Source organism: Natator depressus, chromosome 12, assembly GCF_965152275.1.
Source record: "Natator depressus isolate rNatDep1 chromosome 12, rNatDep2.hap1, whole genome shotgun sequence".
In the NCBI taxonomy this organism is placed as follows: Eukaryota; Metazoa; Chordata; order Testudines; family Cheloniidae; genus Natator; species Natator depressus.
The window spans coordinates 34,546,964-34,572,222 of record NC_134245.1 but is presented as its reverse complement, the minus strand read 5'-3'; the positions used below and the strand labels follow the sequence as shown (position 1 = coordinate 34,572,222).

General features: G+C 39.1%; 1 protein-coding gene across 1 annotated transcript in view; it reads right to left on the bottom strand.

The window, feature by feature from the left end:
- Window positions 1–1,806: 1,806 nt before the first annotated feature.
- CDH13 (cadherin 13) overlaps window positions 1,807–25,259 on the bottom strand; it is a 758,666-nt gene continuing 735,213 nt past the window's right edge. The window contains exon 14 of the mRNA XM_074968836.1: window positions 1,807–7,484. Coding sequence (XP_074824937.1) covers window positions 7,477–7,484 — 8 coding nt within the window. The 3' untranslated portion in view covers window positions 1,807–7,476. The remainder of the gene's footprint in view (window positions 7,485–25,259) is intronic.

Below are 25,259 nucleotides of genomic sequence, written 5' to 3'. Positions count from 1 at the left end.
TTACAGAACAGAAGTGGTGAGGATTGTGAATCCTAATGTCCTGGGAAATCCTGTTGTCATGCTCACATGAGCTTCACCAGTAATGTGGACAGTTCCATTGTTCCTGCCGTGTTGAGCGGTCAAGTTAAAATCCTGGTGGTGTCCTGGGTCCAGAACATTGAAGGCCTAGAAAATCAGGACTTTAAATCTGGGGGTCTGATTTCTGAGAATCTCTGCACTGGCATCATGGAGTTCTGGGATGCATGGAATGATCTGGCTCTGAGAATAGGCCTCAGGAATGACCCCATACTAACAATCTGAACTGTAATTCTCTTGAAGCATTGGCAGGAAGGATTCAGCAGAATTGCAGCAGCTTGAGCCCGCTACCTTAACATTAGCATTTAAATATATCAGGCTAAGAAAAGATTGTGACGAGCAATCAATCTACATGGTGGGAGAGAACATCTAAGGGGTAGAGACACTGTAAGGTAATTCCAGTATAGTAACTTTTTTTGGAAACCCCTTCCCTGAACCTCCCATGAGAACACAAGGTTAAACCATCAGTAAGATGCACATGGCAGAGCGAGTCTGAGCCCATCTCTTGCCAACTATATTATAGAAACAAAGGTCTGGGCAATTTTACCTTGGATGAGAATTCCCTTAGTTTTCTGGGTCATCTCTGGAGCTCAAGAGAAGCTACCAGTACTTGCTGGAGGACATCATCTTGGAATGTAAGTGGACTGGGAACCACTGCTGACACTCAGCACTGCACAGTGGCAGGAATCTAGTACTGCAGCTTCCCGTAGCGTTCACTGGTGAATCTTCAGGAAGCTGACTTATGGTTTTGTTGATCTTTTGTTTGGCATTTGATTTTATCATGGGTGGCTTCTCTTGGTAGCCCTTAACTGCCTGCTGATAGAAGAAGGTGATGAGGGCTAATTGGCTGAAGCCAAAGGATGGTGAAGCCAAAGACCGATGAAGTTTCTTTGCCGCACGTAGCCAAGAAATTTGGTCAGAGTGATGTACCAAAATTGGGGCTTTGGAAGGCGTAATCCTTAACTGAGCTGGTGTATGCAAAATAATCCACTCACCACATTCTTATGAAGTCTGGTGAATGATCTCTAGCCTTCTTCCATTCACTATACCCACCTGATCCCACTCTATGGCCATTGTGTGACGACAAACAGCTCAATTAATTGCCTTAATCCGGGCAACTGGGGGAGGATCTTCAGGGATGGCACCCGCCTCTTCCCGGTCAGGGGCCTGAGGTAGGCCAGACATAAAATTAGGTGGGCTATGCCCCCCCCACTCACCATGAGGTCCACCCCCTCCACGGCCCCTCCCCATGGCCAGGTTGGAGGCTGAAAGCTGGAGCTGGGTACTGTGGGGCGCTGGCTGCTCACAGCCAGTAAGAGCTGCCCAAGTGGGGCGACCTGGCTGTGGGGCCAGCAGAGCCCTCAGGGAGTAGTGACCATTGGGGGTGTGGCCCAGGAGCCCCGACTGGGTGGAATGTCCCTCCTGGCCAGTAGCTGCCGCTCTTTCCACTGTGCTGGAGAGCAGCAGCTGCTACAGGGTGGCTATGGCAAATTTTAGGGTGGCTATAGCCCTTGCAAGCCCCCTCCTAGCGCTGCCTCTGAGGCTCTTGCTTCTAGTTCAGTGTGGGGTGGGTTCAGACACCTGTGTCAGCCACAGCAGGGTGATTATACAGCCCCCTTCATTCATGCAATGTTGTTTCAGAAAGGTCTAAACCCAGACAAAAGTATAAAAGCCCAGACATCCTTTATTTGAGCATTTCACAAATAAATTACAAGTTTCTTTGCAACCACATCATAAATCAAAACGTTTATTTACACCTCAGAAACGGCAAGCAATTCAGCAATTAGGGCCTAAAGGAACCATTAACTGGAAAAGTAGCTGAATAAAGTATTCAAATCCAAACAAAAAATCCTGGGGATGACTGAAGGAGACAGAGTTCATTATGGGGCAAACGTGACGATACAGGCGGTTACCATTGGACGTTTCAATTAATCACACAGCATATCTGTACTGAATTTGCCACCATACACATTTTCATTTTACAATCCTAGTTCATGGGCAGGGCGCGTATGCATGCCCACGCATGCACTGTCCCTTTAGACTACATTCATTTAACCTCAAAACATCAAATACAGCCACTTATTAATGCAGAGGAGAAGCATAACTTTCAGAGGATGGGTATAGCTCCATATAGTCATCCTGCTAATACTGAAGAAAGTTAGGGTTCTTTCTGTATCCCTCTTCACACTGCTACTGACTTGCTGGTACATAGACAACTAAAAGAAAAGGAGTCAGTAAACAAGTATGCGTATCTTCAAATTATGTAAATCAATATAAAGCGAGAGAGAGAGCCGAGTGAGGCTTAAATCAATACAACATCAGAGGTGGGAATAAACTATTTATTTTCCGCAGTTTGGGTTGACCCTGCATAAACCACGCCCCTTCTTGAGTTGAGTGTTCATCCATAATTCATAGAATTAAACTGCTTATTCCAAATCCCCATGCTGTGTCATCTCACTCTCCCCCTCTACATATATTATATATAGCTCTATATATGTATGTGTGTATCTCTATATATCTACATATATACACACACATAGCAATTGTGCAACTAGTAACTTTCACTGAGCATTTTTGTGTGTATTCATTTCATTTGGACATTGAGAAGTTAGCGATCATCAAAACTTGTGGTTAGGTAAAGTAGTCACAGCAATGGGCTGTACGTTTTACACAGTAAAATAGTTATCTGTATCTAGCTTTCTCTTCTGAAATAATTTGCATGTGAACTTCAAGGTTACAAATCTCCAAGAGCTAAATGGGAAAGAATTGTTTTTGGTTTTGTTTTTTTGCTCCCTTTGGGAGATGTAGCACTTGGACAAAAGACGTTTCTACAGATACCGTAATGGGAATACATAATCCTATATTTTCCCTTGGACCTGCTATTCTTGAGCCAGTGTCATTTTTTATTGTCATTCATCTTTTATTCAACTTTTTTACATGAAATGAGAGAAGCACATTTGGTAAAAATTTGGCTTCTCGACAAACAATAATGTGATCCCTGTACAAAACTCTGCTGTGTGATCAAATGGCTAAATGTATTGGTAGAAACCGAGGGGGCAAATTAGCAATCACAATGCTTTAGGAAACTAGTGATGCAAAGGAATGACTAGTGGTAAAACAAACATAACCATAACACACAGGCTTCTCTTTTTCTGTAACGATAAAATAAAGCATTTAAACCAGGTCACCTATCAACTGACTGGAAATCCTTAATCTAATAAATGAGATTGTATTACAGTGGACCCTAGTTTAAATGATCACCAAAGAGACCAACAAGACTTGCTTGACTAGAAGTGTAGTCATTCTAAATAAAAGTTAAACCAAATTGTGCTGGGGACCTTAGGGATACTTTAAAGGGTCAGTGAAGGAAGTGAGTCAGCTAGACTGTAGGTTTCCCTAAGTTCAAGACAAACCTACAATAACAGATAAATGATTTCCAAGTGTCTTATGACAAGTTATGTTATTTTACTATGTACAGCAGGCTGAATAAAGCAATGTGTTGAGAAATGAGATGAAATATCTCAAGGTATAGGGTCTTACGGACAGGCTGGATTTTCATATTTCATCTCTGGTTAATGGAGTTATTCATGGAAATGTGATGAGAATCTGGCTCCATGGGTATATTACCAAAACATTGTTCCACTGTAATCTAACTCTTATTTGATCCCCACCATGAAATTCATCTGGTTTTATTTTGTTTTGAGCTTCAGACCTGCAGTTACTGAACATAATGTACATTAATATATGCACATAGGCATAATGCGAGCACACTCATGAGGTGTATAGACAGTGCTTCAGTTAGCAAGTACACTGAAAATGACACAATTACCCTGCTAATCAACACCATTCTTTGATTAACTTGATAACTGTCATATTGGATTCGTGTTTTACCAGAAAATACAGGATTTTGAAATTAAATGATTTATACCGGCGCTGCTTTGCGTATGCTTCAAAATGAAAATGATTAAATTCAGTGTCTTTCAAAATACAGACAACTTTGCATGTATTACACACACATACACACAGAGAGAAATAAATGTTGTAGCAACTAAAATAGCTAAATTAACATAACTGATGGATTATGAAAATAGCAAGGTGTACCTGAACAAATTTTAAACTTAATCCAACATAAAAAGGAAGAGCAAAAGTTATGAGGTTTTTCTTTTTGATCTTTTCTGATTTTGCATGACATGAAATGCTTCCAAATTCTGCTAGTTTCTGAGTTTCAGGAAATGACATAACTTTGGGCCTTTTCCCTCATGTAAGGAACCCCATAAGTTTTAATGGGGTTTCTCTCTTGAATAAGACTGTAAGATTTGCCCTATTGGGTTTCTTGATAGATGTTCTTTCTTGAATATGGAAACTTGGGAAATGAGGACAAAATATTAAGATGGAAGGTAGGTTTCCTCTTTTCGTGCCTCGAATGCCCAGAGGTTAACTCAAGCTGGAGCCTTCGGGCATATGAACAGGAGATGATGGGGACTGAGATTTCAGACCCCACCACCCCAGTTTTGGATGAGAAAGTCAGGGAGGTATTGGTACCTCTGTGATCCAGAGCCTCCACTGGGGAATATCCTCATTGATAACCACCCCGTGTATAGGTCAATTTTTGGCAATATTATTTGAGACGTTACTCTGCACTGTGGACTCTTATTGCACAGGTAAAGGGTAGGCAACTGGCTTTACCCAGTAGTTTGTTGCTAGGCCAGATTCAAACAGAAAATTTTTATTCCTGGATTTGGGCCCCCTTAGGAGGATCCATAATGTGCTAAGTTCTGAACAAGAAGCAGGGATAGCTTCTCATAATGACTCACACAAAGCCCAGTGAAGTCAATGGGAATCTTTTCACTGACAGACTTTGAATGATGCCCATATGCAGGGGGAGGAAGGATCCCATTAGAAAAATATATTTATGTGGAAGGATAGTTGTTGTTTCCGTTACATTCAAGTGAAGAGTTTAGTAGATCAAGGCATGGGATGCAATTCCTCTTTGGGAAAGATCCACAGTGTATTTAGCATTCATCTATTTTCCTTTTGCAAATTTTGCATTTAACGCTTGTTTATATGTATAAGTGATTGATGATTATAAAGCAGCAGCATTTGCTTACCACAATGCCTGGGGCAGACGGCATGGAATGGAAGCATGCCCATGTTCAGGTAGGAGTAACATTTGAGATCAGGCACTTCCTGCTTAAAGGCCTGCAGTTGCTTAATGAACCTTTCTGAAATTCTTTTCTAAAGAACCTCCCATTGACCTCTAAGTACTATTGTGGTAACTCAGACACCTATGACGTGCTGTGAAAGAAGCAAGGTCAGTGAGAGTTTTTGCTAGGTGCGGACTTCAAGTGTTAAGCTCTCAGATTAAAAAAACCCAGCTTTTTGTGTCAAGGCAGTTTATATCTTATGAAGAAACCTAAAAATTTAGGGAAGTCCAGCACATAAACTAACTTTTTTGCTGTCACCATTATTAATTATTATTATTATTACTTTACTTAAAAAGGACCTGTTGTAATATTTGGTATAATACAGGAAGTCAGAGAAAAGCTATTGTACAGCAATTTTTCACCACCAATACACATTTAATATCTAGTGTAACATCATGAAAAAAACTAAATGTGTGTTTGGAATTTATTTTTTATACTTCCAAAAAGCTTTAATACTGAAACATATACATGATGCGGAAGGTATGTGTATAATCTCACGGCAGTAATGACAACATACAGAATGACCCATAAGTACTGTAAAAACGCTAACCCAAAAACGCAGCTGTGACGGTCTATTGCATAAGAAAGCATTGGTGTTTAAACTTTAAATAAGCAAGTTTATTAAAATATTCTAAGACATTTAACCTCACCCTAGTTACTGGCAAGCTCTAGTAAAAGCCACAGTCTGCCACTAGTATAATTTTTTGTGTGTGTTAATTTTATAAAAAATTTGGTGTGAGCTTTGATGGATCATTTACAATTTATTAACAGGATCATCATCTTGATACAGTTAGAAGTTTTTTGTTTACCTTACATGCTCACAGAATAAAAAAAGGATTAATATTCATACATAATGACACCTTTTAATTCCAGGTTTGCAAACAAGTTATTTCACACACACAGAGAAATGATCTTGTTACTTTTAATTGAAAACTGTGCGTACATGTATATGTATGTGTGTGTGTATATATATATATATACTCTCCAAACTGTATATATGAATATATTTATACAATACAATTTCCTCACTGTGCTCAGGGATGTCAATGAGAGCTGTATGGGGGCAGAGCGAGAACAGGCCTTTGTGGTTAGGGAGTCGAAAGAGAGATGATCAATGCATCTGAGAAATCCCTGTACTCCTACTATTCGCACAGGCCTTCTGACACGTAAACATCTACCTATCTGATTGCCCCTGCAGATCAGGCACTAAGAAGTTTAAAATGTCCTCAGCTGCACCAGCAAATGATTATCGGCAGGAGCAAAAAGAGAGGCTGGGTTAAGCCCCCTTTAAAATCAAGCCCAGAGTGTCCCAATATTATATGAAATGACCCATAGTGCATTTGACTGCTTTCAGCCCCCTTGCAAATCACAGCCTCCTTATCTCCCAGGGCTGCTGTCATTGTAATGTGGAGTGAAAAGCTGCTTTCACTGCTGCTTCATCAGTACCACCTGTGGCTGAAGGAAAGAAATCTTGATTGGAAATAGAGCGCTGGGAATTTGCGTCTCTTGTACACTGAGCCTGAGGTAAAAGAAGTGACCTTGTGGAGGACTGGCCCTGGTATAGCTGGCACTACTGACATGGCAATTTTAATGGTATAGTTGCAGTTGCTCTCGCCTTTTGTGTTACACCATTGTATAAACAGCATATACAATGGGTTTAGCTATGACAGGACAATTATAACTCACCTATGGCTCTGTTACTCTGTCCTGTCCCTCCCCAACTTCAGGCAAATGTCTCATAAAAGCTAAACCTATTGTGTATCTCTTCTCTGCATATAAATATATATATACACACATACATTCATACATATACAGATACCATCCCACAGACAAAAAATTTGTTTTTGAACAGTTGAATAGCAACAAGTCAACAGATAGAAAAAAATGGATTCATTCTATATTCAGCTCGCAGAAGGTCAAGTGGAGATGTCATGGTCTTTTAACATTCAGTGAAAATTCGCATAAACCTTGCATCTTGCAAGAGAAATCCATTATTGAACAACAGTAAGGGCAGAGGTTGCCAAACACTGACGTACAGTCGGATAGACTAAGTGAGGTTGCAAATTAAACTGAATCTGGAGCAACTGAGGCCTAGTAGTGAAGAACAGTAACTGTAAACTGCGATCTTCAGATTTGATGTTTTCCTTTTCTTGTTGCCATGGCAACTCGGTAGGACAGCTTCAAATGTCAGGAGTTCTTACAGACCTAGGTGATGGGAAATGTGTGTGGTTATTACTGAGCAGGATCACAGCATTCTCTAAATATTCCTTAAGGGAAAAATACATCAAATTCCTCATTGGGTTGTATGCATATTATTAAGCAGTTGCAGCTAAATCATCCTGGTTCGGAAGCAATTATTTGAAGGCAGAAATCTATGGGAGAAATGCCACTTCTGCCATTTAAGGATCTTTAACAGTGCATAGTCAAGAGGTCTGAGCTTAAAAGAGGAGACAGGAACTCCTGTGACCTGATCCTCTTGTACCTTGCACCTTAGTCAATTACACCTGTGTAAAGTGAGATCAAATACCAACCAGTTCGCTTTTTTCAACCAATGAACAGTGCAGGAAACCCAGGCAACTTTTTAAAGAACATGCACTTTAAAAAAATCATAGTTCTATTGGCACTTTTATGCTCCCGGCACGCTACGGTTTGGAACAGCTGCTCTATTGATTGTGTGGTAGGACAATGGAAAGAGAGGAATACAATGTGTACCTCTTATTTTTCCTGTTAGCCAATTTAAAACCACAAATGTTTGCAGGTGTTGCTCCTTGAAGCATAACTCTGCCTTTTTTAGATTGTCACCCTTTACATTGTATCAGAGAGGTGCCTACACAAGACCCAAAGAAGCAGAGGCAATTAGGATCTGCTCTAACACCCACTGGAGTTAATGGGAGTCTTTCCATTGACTCCATCAGGCATTGGATGCGTCCTTCACTGAACTGAAAATACTGTGTTTGCATTGAGAATGAAAGCACAAGGTTGTCGAAAGGATTCAGGTCAAACCATGCAGGGTCCTGATCCTACAATAGTTGGACCCCATCTCAACAGGGCTCCAGGCAGAGGGAAGGATCTGCTTATGTGGAGATCACTGCAGGCTTGGGCCATGACGACAAATGTCATACACCCATGTCGAAAGAGATGAATGTGTTTACTGAATATGCTTGTCTAACCTTTGTTAAATTTCTATTCCTCGATCACCTATTTATAATTTTGCCAGTTAACTATAAACACATGCAGTCTATTCAGGACACAATGGGTATTATTTAGATGCTGGATTACTATTTCTGTTTGCTCGTTTTTGATTATTTGTTTTGTTTCTTTCAGGCAAACTGAGTTTAATATCAATTTTGGTAAAATTAATTTTGTTCTGACTAATTATTTGCTTGTTATTATTTTTGCATTATTTGAATTGAATTTAATGTTAAATTTCACTAACTAGGGAATTACATGCAGCCCAACAAAGCAACCTGGGGAAACCTATAACAGCCTACCATCCCCTATGGCAAAATATAAATTATGCAATATCTGTTTCTCTAATAAAAATAAGTGGAGGGAAATGAAACAAGCAAAAGAATCTGGAGAGAGGCTTTTGAGAACACACACAATCTCTAGAGCTGAAGAACAGAGTTCAGCCACTGGCTATCTTCTGCTTGCCTTTGTATTCACCTTCCCCACTACTTTCTCCTGAGTTTGCTTAGCTACCATCCATACTTGCTTATATTCTTTCCCAATTTTGAGAACATGCTGCTGTGTGATGTCTCCTAGGGCTTCACCTACCATTGAACTGCAGTCGTTTTTGGGGTGGAATTTAACTGATGTATGAAGAGCACACAGTAATGCTACATACTAATACAGGGCAGAGAGGAGGATACCCTATATCCATTTTAACAATAGAGTGAATCTTAGTTAGGAAGGATGCAATCACCTGAAATGGAACGTGCTAATGCCATCCCGATTCCAAACTACTACAGCATTTGGGATGGTTTGGTCTGGGTGTTCAGGTATGGTTATTAAAGGCAGAGATGCTAATTACAAAATTCTGATCCATGTTTGGATATGGATACTCCCTGAGCACCCTCACCAGTGTTTAGATGTGTTTGGATGAGGGGTTCAGATTTGGGCCAATCTTTCATAAACACCTTGACCTACGGTGACAGTGAAAAATAAATGTCACATCCCTGAAAGTCAGTACGATGCCTCCCAGCATCAGGAAGTGGGTTTTATTCAAGCCCGACTCACAGGAAGTTGTGCTGCCTTTTGAATCAAAAATCTACTCTGAGTTTCTAGGAGTCTCTTGGAGATCTCCAAGCTAAGGACAGCCAGTCACATGTGGCAAATAAACAATAATCATAATACTCAATATCTGGATAATCCATAGGCTGACATTTCTTCAGAAAATAAAATTTCAGGACACAATTATGAAGACCCAACACAGTCAGGAAATTCATAGTTGGTTCATCAGCAGCTTGTGAACAAGAAATAGGGGATACATTTGTTGCATTGATCATTCATTATAAATAGGTTGCCCAGCTCTAGTTTTGACCATGATTTTTTCCATGCTAGTTTCTTCTATATTGGAGTCTAACACAACTGTGACATAACATATATTTCAAAACCCTGCTTCACGCAGTATTGACAGTTCCTACTGTGCTGTGCTCATGGAGAATAAAATATATAATTTTATGATGTAATGGTCATATTTTGAAATTTTTCTCTACCTGCAAACAAATAATAATCGCACAAACCCCCAACCCCCCCCCCAAACCCCCACACCCCTCAGCTTCTATTTCTGAGTGTGAATTCCCAGTGGACTCACCCATTTACCAGCTAGAATTTAGTTCTTCTGCTCAGCGACTCAAGCAGTATTCCCAGTGCAATTTCAACCAAATAAAAGAAATGCATTTAAATGTGCCATGAAAAGTTGCATGAACTGCTCTTCCTAACTGGAATGTCACTAAACTGATAACAAGAGGAAGAGACAACAAAAGGTGGGATCCTGAACATATTCAACTCCCCTTGAAGTAGACCGGAGATCCCGGTGCTCAGCAACTCTTATGATCAGACTTACTGGAACGCTAAAAAGGGGATATAGAGATTATTAGAGAGTGCACATTGGCTTCAATTTAAGTGAGGGTTCCAGTTGAGGGCTAAGGTCCTGCTGTTTAGGGTTATGGAATTTAAGCTTCAATTTTGTGCATGGACACACACAGTCACAGACATACACACTTTTAAGAAACATTAGGGGGAAAAAAACCCTGCAGTTTTTCATCTAACTGTAGCAGGTGGAGATTCCATCTGTACTGGTTTTCTTGAGGAAAAATAGACTTATTTTTTATCAAGAGAAATCTGTCAAGATTTTCAGTGGGAGTTAAGGTTATTTCTTTATGAGCCGTGTAGTCTATAAAATGAAACCCTGGCAACAGTGAGACAAAGAAAACTGTGCATTCCATAGGTTCCAGGAACAGCACAAATGATGTACTGCTTCATTCTCCTGGATTTTGATGTGACCAGAAGCCCTTGATGGGACTCTTTCTTTTTATCTTTTTTTGCAGGCTATACACTTCCTCTGCATTTTCTGATCTAGCCTTCAAGACAGCCCTGTAGCCATCCTTGGCTTCAGCTGTGCAGATGACAAGGACAATCCTATGTCGGTTAGAGCGGCGTCAGCTATGCACTATGATTAATTGATTGACTTAATTTTGCTTCTTCTTCTGCATGTAAATTGCCTGTGAGCTGCTTTCAGTTCTCTCAGATGTATGTTTTTCCAAATTATGTGACAAACAATTTCTGCAAATAATTCTCTTCTGTATCTTGACAGCAAGTACTCAATATTTGAGTGTCAGTTAATTTTGATTGCACACAGAGGTAACATGATATGGTTTATATTCCCTGATTGAATTAACCCAACTCTTCTATTTCAGTACGAATATCAAAGTTTGCCAACTCAAAATTTGCTTTTCAAGAATATTCTCAAACAGTCACTTAAATGTAGCATTTTCAGAAACACTCTGGCCAGTAAAACTCATTTGCTAGAATATTTGCAGAAATTAAGAAGAGCCAAAGTAGTGGGCAAGATGCTCACGTGGGATAAATGGGTGTAGTCTCACTGAAATCAATAGTGCAATGCTAATTTAAATCAGCTCCCTTGCTGCAGATTAAGCCAACTACTTAGTCCTTCTTTTGTAGTCCTTCTTTTAGTGGACAGAGAACAATTGATCACCGTCCTCTTCATAATAACCTTAACATGGTTGAAGACTGTTATCACGTCCATCCTCCATCTTCTTTTGTCAAGTCTAAACATGCCCAGTTTTTTTAACCTTTCCTCATAGGTCAGGTTTTCTAAACCCTTTTAGCATTTTTGTTGCTCTCCTCTGGACTCACTCCAATTTATCCACATCTTCCCTAAACTGTGGCTTCCAGAATTGGACACAGTACTCCAGCTGAGCTCTCCCCAGTGCCGAATAGAGTGGGACAGTTACTCCCTACGTCTTACATCCAACACTCCTGTTAATACAGCACAGAGGAGACCAATCCTCTGAGCCTGCCAATTCCTTCATCTCTTTTGAGCAGCTGAACACCTTCAAACTCACAGTTGACCTCAACGGGAATTGAAGCTGAACTATTCAGTTCTATTTGCTATTCTATTTAGGTGCTCACATCATGTCCATTACCCTAGTATCTGAACACCCCCAGTTGGTTGCGCAATCAGACCAATATACCTATGAAGTTATGCCTCAAGATTAAAGGCTAACATCTCTGTTTTCTTGGCCACTGAATGTAAATGTGCTCTGCTTACAAGGCCTTGGCATTGACACTAGGAAAAGTCTCATTCCTTGTCAAAAAAAGAGGTATGCTTTCTGATCTGAGAGCCATCAGCTGTAATGGCAGTAATTCAGGAGATCTAATACTTGCTCACAAAAGAAAGACGTCGTTTAAAATAATATTGACCAGTTTTTCAGTGCTGCTCAAGGTATGGGCTAGACTTCCTGATTTATGAGATTCTTTGGCATTCTTATAAGAAAAAATAACCTGACAAACTTCCAACAGGTTTCACTTTCAATTTTGGTGGGAAAATACATTTTAAAGAAGGAGGGACGATCAAGCCCTTCTGATTTGGGCAGAGAAGAATGAAAATGGAAAGATAGGACAGGGATATTTCAACAACATTGTTTCAACAAAGCTTTGTAAGAATAGTTATTAAGGGAACAATTCAACAGTAATTGAAGTCAATGGAATGCCTCCCAAGGGCTGTTCTAAGTGACACTGGGTAGAGCAGTCTCTTACAGACCATTCCACTGGTCAAGAACTGTCAGAATATGGGGTGCCCCCAATTTGCCCACTCCCACTGCAGGACGTGCAGGAACTCCCCTTATGCCTAGCTATGTCAGCTTTTTGCCACTACAGATTCCCCTTACATATCTTGATTCCCCAGCTGCTCTATTAGGGCAGTTCTCCATCTGGGAGAAAGAGGTTGGGGATGGAGGAGGAGGAGGAAGTATCTGAACCACAAACTAGCTTTACAGAGTCATGTGAGACTGGAACATGTAGGTCCTCTGCTTAGCGGGGAAGGAGAGCTAATAACTGATGATACCAAGAAGGCTGAGGTGTTTAATGCCTACTTTGCTTCAGTCTTCACTAAAAAGATTAATGGTGACAAGATACTCAACACAATTTATATTAACAACAAGGAAAAAGGAACGCAAGCCAAAATAGGAAAAGAACAGGTTAAAGAATATTTAAATGAGATAGATGTATTCAAGTTGGTAGGGCCTGATAAATTCATCCTAGGGTACTTAAAGAACTATCTGAAGCAGTCTCAGAACCATTATCAATTATCTTGGAGAACTCATGGAGGATGGATGAGGTCCCAAAGGACTGCAGAAGGGCAAATATATTACCTATCTTTAAAAGCGGGGATCAAGAGGACCCGGGGAATGATAGACTGGTCAGCCTAACTTCAATACCTGGAAAAATACTGGAACATATATTAAACCATCAGTTTGTAAGCACCGAGATGATAATAGAGTTATAAGGAAAAGTTAACATGGATTTGTCAAGAAAAAACCAACCAACCTAATTTCCTTCTTTGACAGCATTATGACCTAGTGGATAGTGGGGAAGCAGTAGATGTGATATATCTTGATTTTAGTAAGGCTTTTGACACAGACCCACTTGATATTTTCATAAGCAAACAAGTTAAATGTGTCTAGATGCAATTTCTATAGGTGAATGCACAACTGGTTGAAAAAGCCGTATTCAAAGAGTTGTTACCAGTGGTTCACTGTCAAAGTGTATCTAATGGGGTCTTGCAGGGTTAATATCTGGGTCTGGTACTATTCAAAATTTTGATTAATTACTTGGATTATGGAGTGGAAAGTATGCTTATAAAATTTGTGGATGACACCAAGGTGTGAGGGGGTTGCAGCACTTTGGAGGACAAGATTAGAATTCAAAATGACTGACAAATTAGAGAATTGGTTTGAAATCAACAGGATGAAAATCAATAAAACTAAGTGCAAAGTGTTAAACTTAGGGAAGAAAACTCAAATGCAAAACTACAAAATGGGAAATAACTAGCTAGATGAAAGTAGTAGTACTGCTGAAAAGGATCTGGGGGATATAGTGGATTACAAATCAAACATGAGTCAACGATGTGATGCGGCTGCGAAAAAGAAAAATCATTATCCAATCATAAGGGTTTGTCTAATGGATAGTTTTTTAAAAACCAGCTTGCAAAAAGTAACAATCCATTTTAAACAGCCTACTTATGTGTCTGTGTTATGGATTTATACAATGATAGTTGCCACCTGTCTATTCCTAGAGGGTGAATCTCATGTTTACTCTATCTGAGGGTGTGTGATGGAAGAAAATGGCAAAAGAACACACATGCCATTCTTGAAGCCCAATATTTCAACCTGCCTCATCTTACCAAAAAAACCATACAGTTCATACCCTTGCCTCATTCACTATGGGCATGATTTCCAAGAGCTCATTGTCCAACAACTCCCATCTAAGTACCTCCAGCTTGTACTTATCACAGAGCTTTGGCACTGACTGCTTAACTTTGCAACCTCAGCATTCTCATATCATGGCATTTTTCTGATGCCATTTCCTATTAGTTTTACTGTTCTGTTCTGTTTCTTTGAAACACAATTACAGAATGCAGACCCATTTGCTAAAAACTGGATTCTAGAGTTCACTGCTCGCATATGCCATTTTCTTCAGAGGGAAAGCTTCAATTGCCCTCTCATTGGAAACACTGAATTTAATCTTTGCATACTTAAAAAAAACACATTTACAACATGGGGTTTGTTGATATCTCAATACTGTTGCAGAGTTCCTAGGGAAATGGTATATAACATCAGAACCACAGTCACCTGACCAACATTCAGATAATTATTTCCTGGGTTTACCCTCTAGAAAAGAGCATGGATTAGATACATAGTTACTGCTGTAGCCTAAATGTAAACTATAATAATAACAGAACACCTTAGAAATTTTCAAATAAATTATTTGTTTTTTTGCCAGTGTCCCAGTGTGCGTGAGTTTTCCAAATATCCAGAACTATGTTTTCTTTGAGCTTCCTCCAAATCTATTTCCATCAACTTCAATAGAACTTGGATAACACCCTTGGAAATTACTAATATTTCTCTGGGCACATAGAAAGTAATAATTGAATAGCCACTTCCTAGTTCAAATCTCAGCGTAGCAAGATATTCTATAAGCTTTACTGCAGGTGTCAGAAGATATAGGCTCCTGCTCTTTGCCCAGCTGGCATTTGCTTTTCTTGAGAAAGAAGGGAAATTTATTCCCCAAATTCTCACTAGACTTGGACAGATGAAACATCTGCCCCAGTTAGAAAATGTGTTTGCTCATCTCAGCAACCAAGACACCTATTTTTTGCATGAGCCAGGAGTTGTGCCCGTGGCCAGGGAGAATGAGTGATCTAACTGAACATACATACAAGGGTGAAGGGTCTATCAGAAAGAGAAAGTAAATGACTTTTCAATGGAAAATATTCAGTTCACAGGTACACCCATGTAGTTAATTGTCATTTGCTTTAGTAAAATGACTTCTAGATCCTCAATGATTAAAAAAAACACAGCATGTAGTAATTCTGTATGTCTGAAGTGAATCTGTTGTAACTCTACCCACAACTCCACTAAAATCTTAAATACCAATGTCAATATTCAGTTTCATGAACTAAAATGACAGAAGTGCTATACAACTGGTTGAGACCAAGCTTGGCAAGGAAGTGGAGAAACATATCAGTTCAGGCTGATCAGCTACTGAAGGGCACACCAAGTCTTCCTCGGCTGAAATAATTTCCAAAGGAAAGTCTCTTTGGTACTATCAGCCTACTTTAAAGATGTTTTCACTTGCACTATGAAGTAAGTTGTTAATTAAAAATATAAATTGGCCAGAACTTCCATTGGAGTAACACTACTTTACACTGGCTAATGATCTGGCCTTTATCTTTTTAACTCTTGTCAAGTTCCTCCTCCTTTGTTGAACCCTTTTTTCTTGATTTATTTGTTTGCTTTTATACAATGGGCAATTCTTAGGCAGTGTAAAGTATGCATGTGACATCTACTTATAGCAAAACACATCAATCCTATATGATTAGTAGTGATGCTTGTTTTGTGGTTGAGGGAAACTTTGAAATCTAGCCTTCAACTTTTTATTACCTAGTACTCAATGTGATTATACAGCTAGCTAATAAAGCAGGTTCCATAAACATCCCTGCTTGTGATTTGTTTAGAGTATATTAATTTGGGGACTATAATTCCTAGAGTAAAGCAGCACCCATATTCCAGGCCTTGGATATATTTTTTTCTTTAAGTAATACAGTCATGTCACTGTAGCTTTGATAGACAAAAATATAAAGCTGCACTCTCTTTCAGTTCAAGTGGGAAACAGGAGGAAAGGGGAAGATGTCTAGTAAAATAAGTATGTAGGAAAGAATTCTCTCATGCACTGAGCTGTTAAATCCCACTGAATGGCTGAAAATATTCATTTAATAAAACAGACAAGTAAATATTTGAAGTAGACCAACTGAGTAGTTCTCTTTAAGTTTTCACACATATAGTACTAAAGTAAATGAAACATATCAAAGATAAGAGCCAGCCAACCTTTTAAAACAATGGAGAACTACTTAAGCAGTCTGGTCTCATCTTCCAAAGCAATGCAGCTTAGTTTGTGAGCAGTCTTGCAAAAGTAGAGCATGAACATAATTAGTCCAGGGACACTTAGGTCTCTAGGTAAACTATATCCCAACATGAAATATTGAGAGAATCCCTAAAAACTTGTTATTAAGATAGAATGCAAATGAGAGGAAAGTAATTTGCTCAGCAGCCATGGAAGAAAGTGAAATCAATTAGAAATTTGTCAGATTTGGCTGTGCTGATGCTATATATAGATAAATATTACTTTAAACTGCCCCTAAATTTTCATTTCAACCCTAAATCTTCAAAGTACTTTTGTACATGCCCAGTCTGTGCATGCATAACCCATGCATGCACAGATTTTAAGATGTGGACATGAATGATTCAAAGCCCCAATGGCTTCTTCAAACATAAGAGTTATCTTCATCCAATCAAGCAACACAGACAACACCATCTGACATTTGTGGCCAATCAAAACCCACCAACTCATCTTGAATTTCAGATACCACATACTAAATACCAGTAGCAAGTTGTTTACAATCAGTCTATATAGAAAAATATAATTCACAAAGATATGTGTTAGTAATTTTGAGGTACTCAGATACTATAGTGATTGAGAGAGAGAGAGAGAGAGAGAGAGAGAAAAGCATAGCTAGATAAAATAGCTGAGCTAGAGAAAACAGAATCATGATTTGTTGTGGACATTTTGTGAGCAGGAAAACAGCCTAAATTTGTCCAGTAAATTATTTTCTGTGAATCATTTGCTCAGCCTTCATTTTTAGGTATAGTCTATTTTAGAACAATTCAGAAAACTGTCTGAAGTTAGGTTTCAGAGTAGCAGCCGGGTTAGTCTGTATTCGCAAAAAGAAAAGGAGTACTTGTGGCACCTTAGAGACTAAAAAATTTATTTGAGCATAAGCTTTTGTGAGCTACAGCTCACTTCATCAGATGCATTCAGTGGAAAATACAGTGGGGAGATTTATATACATAGAGAACATGAAACAATGGGTGTTACCATACACACTATAACGAGAGTGTACATAAATCTCCCCACTGTATTTTCCACTGAATGCATCCGATGAAGTGAGCTGTAGCTCACAAAAGCTTATGCTCAAATAAATTTGTTAGTCTGTAAGGTACCACAAGTCCTTTTCTTTTTGTCTGAAGTTACACACCTGACGTTACAATGTTATCCAGAAAACAAACACGGTACTTTATATACCAACTATTTACCGGTGCAAAAAAAAAAAGGGGGAAAAAGAAAATGTTCTTCTGAATGAACACCACAGAAAGGGCTACTAGTTTAATCTCTTCAAATGTCTGTTTCACCTCTATGGAATGCCTGGTGGTAACACCACCACAGAGTTTAAGGAACTAGTTGTTTTTGTATTATCAAGTATTTATTTAACATTCCCAATACATATCTATCTATTTATATCTAGCTAGCTAGCTAGCTATATCTTCTAAACTGTCACATGTTTTTCAACATTTATTTTTCTGGAATCTTTAGTTTAAATATACTTAAAATGCCCTTTACCTATCCAAATAACTGTACTGATTCATTGAAATGTAGGCTAGTGACTTACGTTTTCATTAAGGTTAAGTATAAACTGTGGGTGTTGCTATTGGCCTTATTTATATAGCTAGGTATTAGCTACTGAACCTGCAATTCATTGTGTGTGGGCAGATTGCTGTGCCCATTCAAAGCCCTCTGACTTAATGTGTGCTCAGCAGTCAGTCTTCCCACAATAAGTTGCAAGACCCAGGAGTTACATTGCCATTATTATCAGAGTATCTGAGCATCTCATAAACATTAATGAGTTAATTATGTCTTCAAGAAGTTGGAAAAGATGGGTTAAGTAAGACACAGAGCGATTAGATTTGCCCAAGATGTCTGCAGTAGAGTTGGGAACTGAATCCACATCTTCTGACTCCCAGTCAAGTGCCTTAAACATAAGAGCACTATTCTTCTACTAGAGCTTGGTCAATCAAAAATTTATGGGGCGCACAACAAAATGATTGTTCTCACAATACAGGTGGGCCTGTGTCTCCTCGCATTTCAAATCTAGGTATAATTATTAAGTAAGTTTTACAGCACTGTATGCCTATTGTCTTCAATGGAGATATTTCTGATTTACACCAGTGTCAGAAGAGAATCAGGCCCTAAACAGCACTATTAAAAGCTCCTTTCATACATACAGTATGCATGCTGGAATATCAGAAAAGTGCCTTTGATAGCAGCAGTGCAAAACTGCTAATTTTCACATCAGAAGCATTCCTAAATTTCGTACATAGTGAAATTTTGCTAATATATACAGCTCTATGTGAGGTCAATACTGAAATTCTATTTTTCTTTAAAAAATGAGTACTTGCCCTGGTAGAAATTTGATACTTTTGCTAAGAAGTTTTGGCTTTTGTTTTCCTTTAACCGGCAAAATGTCAGTTCTCCTGTCTGTAAAACCTACTTATAAAAATAAAACCAGCCACAACACACCCTAAAAGCACTGAGTTGGAAATTATATATGTTTGGTTTTGGCAAACCCAATAAAATGGAATGTTTTCTGCATAATTTCTTCCTCTGACCTCACAGAACAGAGCCAGATCTTTGCTCCTTTTGAAAAAAATATCCTCTAAAAATGAAACAAAAGTTAAACGATGAAAAGCTGTATTATTTGTTTGAGTCAACCTAAGCAAAGCAAAGAAATTCAGGGATAAGACTCAAAACTGTGCATCTACAGGTAACAGCCCTGCACTGGCAAAGGAAAAGACCAGAAGACCTCATAGGTCTTTTCCATCTGTAACTTCTATTATTTGTCTTTGGTTCACACTAGATCGCATTGCCTGAATCTTCAGATGTTTGGTGTTCTTGCATAAAGTAGAATTTATATGCTGCAATTCCTTTGTACAATGAGGTGGGTTAAAAGTGACATTTCAGGTTTAATTTTGGCTCCCACACTCAGGCAAGTTTAAATCTGCCAGTTAATATTATTTGAAGATTTTTTTATTGGTTTAATATCCAATATTTGAAATCCAGGGGAAAATAAGATGTTGTGTCTATTAGCCTTGTAGATGCATTCCTAAATGGGGATAGTGGGCAGGAGAGAGGAAAGGCTGTAGAGGTGGCAGTTACCATTTCAAAAGGAAGGATAGAGGAAATTAATAGGAGGTTAATTTCAAGGATCTCTCTCAGGCTTATCTGCAATCACAATAGAGGCATCAGTGCGCTACTCTTGTTTCTCAACACACCGAAGGATTTTCACACTTTAGTTTGACAAATGAATTTCAACACAGAGGCCACAAACGCATTTCATTTCTTCACAGTCACCTTTTTTTTGGTTTCTGTTTCTTTCTGTTCATGATCATGGAATACTTTAGTTACGTGGGCTGAAGTCATCTTTACAACTTTGTAGCCCACTTCCCAGACTGGATCAAAAAGAGAAAGGTTCCTATCATTTGTCTCCCGTCAACTAAGACTTAAAAGGTTAAACATAGACATTTTCATTTTCACCTCTTTCTCATAAGTAAATTAAACCAAAATATTGTTACTGCTGTAATTAACTGAAGCCATCACGGTGCATGCTATTTGTTCTGGTTTTGACTATTGTGCTTTGAGGTCTCTCTTTTAATCTCTTGTTTTTAGTGGGCCTGGCTCTCATTTAGTCTTTTATGTTGATTTAACATACATTAAAATGTGACAAGCAACCACCAGTTTGAGACAAGGTACAATTATTTCAAAATCAAGTGAAAAGTCTAAATATTTAAATAATAATATTCTGGATAATGTGCATCTGGTCTTAAATCTAGAGCTGATCATACAGGATAGCTATATTTGAGTTCTTCACAGAGACGCCAGCTTTTGCCGTTGAGCTCACTGTGACTGTGAACACAGGTATGTTTTCTTCCTGATCCTCCTTTAAGCCAATGGGAAATAGCCTGATGGAGCTGGAGAGCATTTATACTTTGCCCACTCTGTTGTGCATATATCCAGTCCTGAAGGTTCTTTGATGCATATCTGTGAGTGGGCTTGTATTGATTAAGTTCATTGTGGAAACTCATTCTACCATGGCAGTGCTACAGGGCAATGAGAACAAATATTTCTATCAGGAGCAAAGTATCCTGAAAAACTAATAGTCTAGTGGTTAAAAGCTTGTTAGCGTTTATGTACACTGTCATTTGTTGTGAAATTAATGGTATTTAAAGTGTAATTTGTACAGGAAACTATGCTCCTTTTACTATCCACCCAACACCTGTGGAATGTGATCTACCAGACTGTCAATTTGTACATTGCCATAATGGGCTAATTCTTCTTCTTTTTTTAATCAGTAGGCCACTTTGTGGAGATCCTCTCAGTGGAAAGGCTGAGCGGTTTCAGTTAAAATGGTGAATAAGTCCATCATGAAATACAAAATGCTAAAAAATATTTTGATCCCCTTCAGAATACCCCTCACTTGGACTACATCAGCTCCCAAATTCAGATATTTTTACTGCGTGACATTAAAATGATAATTTTTTATCATTTTCCTTCTGCTGTAAATCTGACTAGCCTACATGAGGGATACCTCCAATACAACTTATTTTGGCTTGGTGGGTAAATTAACATGCTGCGTCTCTTTTCTGAAAGAAACAAATAGTTGACTGTAACTGAAAGTTCCTGCCTGGTCACCACAGATCTCAAATCAGAGCACTGAGAGACAATATGGTACCTTTAAAATGAAGCTTATGCGTATATGTGTCAATAGTGCACTCCTCCCTAGTCCTGCCTCCTTGTCCCAAGGCATTACTCTGTGTGACTGACATCCAGCAGGCTTATTCCCCTTCTCTCTGGCTGGTAGCTGAGATCTATTTCTCTGATCAGCCCCTTCTCTTCACCCTACTGCCCGGAAGGAAACTCAGCTTCCTTTGTCCCACTCTCAATCAGCAATGCCCTTTTGACAGGCACCCTATTTCTGCTCTCCCTGATATCGCAGGGCCAAAAGGAGACAGGAATGGCCAGACTGGATCAGACCCCTGGTTGATCTTGTCTAGTATCCTGTCTCTAGCAGAGGCCAGCACCAGATGCTTCAGAGGAAGGTGTAAGGACACTGCAAAAGGCAGATTAGGAATAATGTGCCCCAATTTTAGGTCTCAACCTGGTCTCTAATAGTTAGAGATTGGTTTAAGACCTGAAGCATGAGATTTAATATCCCTTCTAAAATTTGTTAGCATTAACTATTGTAATTCTGGATGTTCCTGTTATCCAGATAGGTGTCCAATCCCTCTTTAATCTTACTAAGTTCTTGGCCTCAATGACTTCCTGTGGCAATGAGTTCCATAGATTAATTATGCATTGCACAAAGAAGTATTTTGTTTTATCACTTTTGAAAAGCCACTTTTCCATTCCATGGAATGGCCTTTGTTCTTGTTTTATGAACAATACACAAACCAGCAATCCCTGCTTTCCTTTTCTTGCCCCAACCATACATCTACTTATCCCAGGCTTCTGGGTAATTGTATATTTCTTAGCCTGCCATTACTGAATGTACTCAGCAGTAGCTGAATATGCTGAACTGTTTCCTTTTGCTTGTCTTGAAGTTTTAATCAGGTCCTTCTGTTCTGCAGTCATTTCATTCAGAAATCTGCCACATATCACTTCTCCTGTGACTTACGGAACAGGCATATTTTCCAAGTGTAGCTAATAATTGCCCTATTTAAAGATGTTTTGTACTGGCTGGAGATTCAGACAGGGCATTTTTATACTGAAAAGCTCTTTCATGGGGTTATCCATCCTCACTCCAGATGTCAATTACAAAAATGAAAGATTTTGCCATGAACAGCAAAGTTCACCTGATTGAGGAATTTGCCTCCTAGGAATAAGAGCCTCATAAAACATAAGCACCAGGAGCAAAGTGAGCTACGTAAGGGGTTTTGCAAAAATTAAACCCATAACTTGACACTAGCAATGGGATATTGCATCTATTCAATAAGCATTAAAGTTATCCGAGTTTTTATGGCACCATAATCTTTGATTACTCTGATAAATATTTGGACTACGCAAGACATTGTGATGGAACTAATGGCAGCTATAAAAAGAAAACCTACTTGTGGACATGAGTAGGAATCACCACTCTCCGCCCCTTCCCTTCTCCCCCCCTCACCCCCCGCCCCATCATCCCCCGGACGTGACACCAGCACATTTTACAAAAGTTCTGAGCCAGAGCCAAACTTCTCAGCTACCTCCTGGGCTTCATTCTCTACTGCCTTGTGTGGTCATGCACACCTGTGGAAAGTGATTTTAAAATGCTACCTGTCTGATTTAACAATGGTTTTCAGCCACTTTGTGCAAGTATTAATGACTGTACGAGATACAAGACATTGGAAAATCAGGGTCCCCTCTCTCCATAATGGATTGAATCAGATTGAGCATCACTGAATTTTAGGAAAAAGTCTAAATTTGGTCTGACCACTGGAGGTCAGGCCTGTATTTGCCTGAATGTACTTAACCCTGTTTGTTGAATTCATGCTCACATTCACAACTGTGGATAAAATCACCTAAATCTGGCACAAGGTGGTCTTTCCACATGTGTTTCCCAATACAGCTGGTGTTTCCCGGGCTTTTAATCAGTTGCCAAGACAAAAGAATGGAATATCTTTTCCTACCCAAACAAACCACACCTGCAAATGCATTATTTGTGCGGCTGTTTTGCAAAATTAGAGACGAGGATCTATTTATAAATTTGACCCTTTATATTTTTTTGACAGGCAGCTTTTAAAAATAAACAAACAGGCTAATATTTATGGGCTTGTTTGTGGCTTTTATGCCACAAGCCCACGTAGGATGTGGTGCAGAGCTGCGCCACGCCAGGTAGAGAGAGAGAGAGAGAGAGAGAGAGAGAGAGAGTGTGTCTATCCAGAGCTGCACCTTGCATATAATGATGAAACAATATGCTCCCTCCTCAGTATGCTGGCCTTGTTCTATGGCTTGGTATTGAGTAGTGGCAGGACCAAGCAGCTACCATCTCCTACCCCTTCTCATTATATTGCTCCTTAGTGAGTGTTGGGCTGGGCGAGAAAGAACCAGCAGTCCCTGTCTTTCCCAGAATGCAAGGACTGTCAATGTGAATGGTTCTTTTGCAGCCACATAATGAGGGGGAATCTCACTGCGCAATCCTTCTGTTCCTGTGCGCATGGGCCGTTCTCACAATCTGGGCCTATATATGGCTCACATTTTAACTAGTTACAGTTGCTGGGAAATGTACTCTGTGATGATCTGGATCCAAAAGCTAGAATGTTCCATTAGATAAACCTACTTCCCGTGATTCATTCCAAGGAAAAATGTGTTGACTTCTTAACCTGCTAGATAACAACCAGGTGGGTGCATTCAAAACCAAAACACTTAACCAAAAGATATTAAAACAATGCAACCCCTTCCTGTAATCACATCCTGTACAGACAAACCAACAAGAGTAAAGTTTCAGAAGGAATACTGAAATCTCATCTAGAAATGCAAGGAGGTTACCATAATGGGCCTGACTTATGCCTGGTATAATGCCATTAACTTCCATGTAGTTGCATCAGAAATGAATCTGAACCAATGAGCTGCATATTAATATACACAAATATGATTTTTTAATGTCCTGCAGAATAGTTCTAGTAAACATAATAACTACTTAGGGCTGAATTCAGGGTGCAGGGTAACTGCACTGACGCAAGTGCAGTCACTTCAGATGTCACCCAATGGACTCAAAAACAGGAATTTGCACTTAGCATTTGTACAGCTCTTTATCTTCAAAGAGCTTCACAAACATCAGCTAATTCTAAACTTCCCACAATGACTTTTATGCCAACCTTTTGGGATAAAAGTCATGTATTCAAATAAAAAAGAAACTAATACGATGTATACTATATAACTCAAGCAGCCCCAAAACCCGATATGTGCAAAACTCTGCTATTCAGGCCTTTATCTCAGCATAATATCATATTGCACTTTACCCAGATTTCTAAGCCTTTGGCAGTGCGGAGGTGTTAAATTCACCTATACAAAACCATGCATACATATGGTGACTGTACACATTTTTTGGGACAAATAGTTTATTTGTCAAAAAATGCAATTTTGGGTTGACCAAAACTATTTGTGAATTTGGGTTGCGTTTGTCAAATAGTTTTGGCCCCAAATCTTCCCCCAGATTTTTTTTTAATTCAAAATGTTTTGTTACTACATGCTCAAACTGAAACATTTTGACCTTTCATTTCGAAGTGATGTTTTGTTTTTTAGAAATTTCGCCCGATTTATGTAAACAAAACAGAAAAAGCTAACACACACCCAAAACCAAAACAAAAAAATGGGTGGGGAGAGGGTTTGGATTGACCAGAATATTTTGTATGACCTGAAATGAATTGAGGGGAGAAAGGGAAATGGAAATGAAAACTTCCATTTCAGGTCGATATGAAATTAATTTTATTTCCAGATTTTTTCGGCTCACCCACTGAACTGAAAAATTAATTATTTTCTCAGCTCTGCCCAAGTCCATTAGAGCAAGCCAAGGGCAGAGCCAGCATTAGAACTCGGAAGTCCTTGTCCCCCCAGTCACATCACTTTTCAAGCATTAGTTTTGACTCTTAACCCTCCAAAATTAAATTGTACATTAGTAAGGTTTTTTTTCTTTTTAGAAACGCCTACTCGGAAGCATCAAAGAGAGACAATCCATTGAAAGTTATCCCAAGATATCAACTCCTGTTCTCTCTTTTGACTTGCAGTTCTCCAGACTATCAATCTTAGATGTCTATACATTTAGATTCTTGAATGAATTCCCTGTGTACGGTTGCTTACGCACTTTAT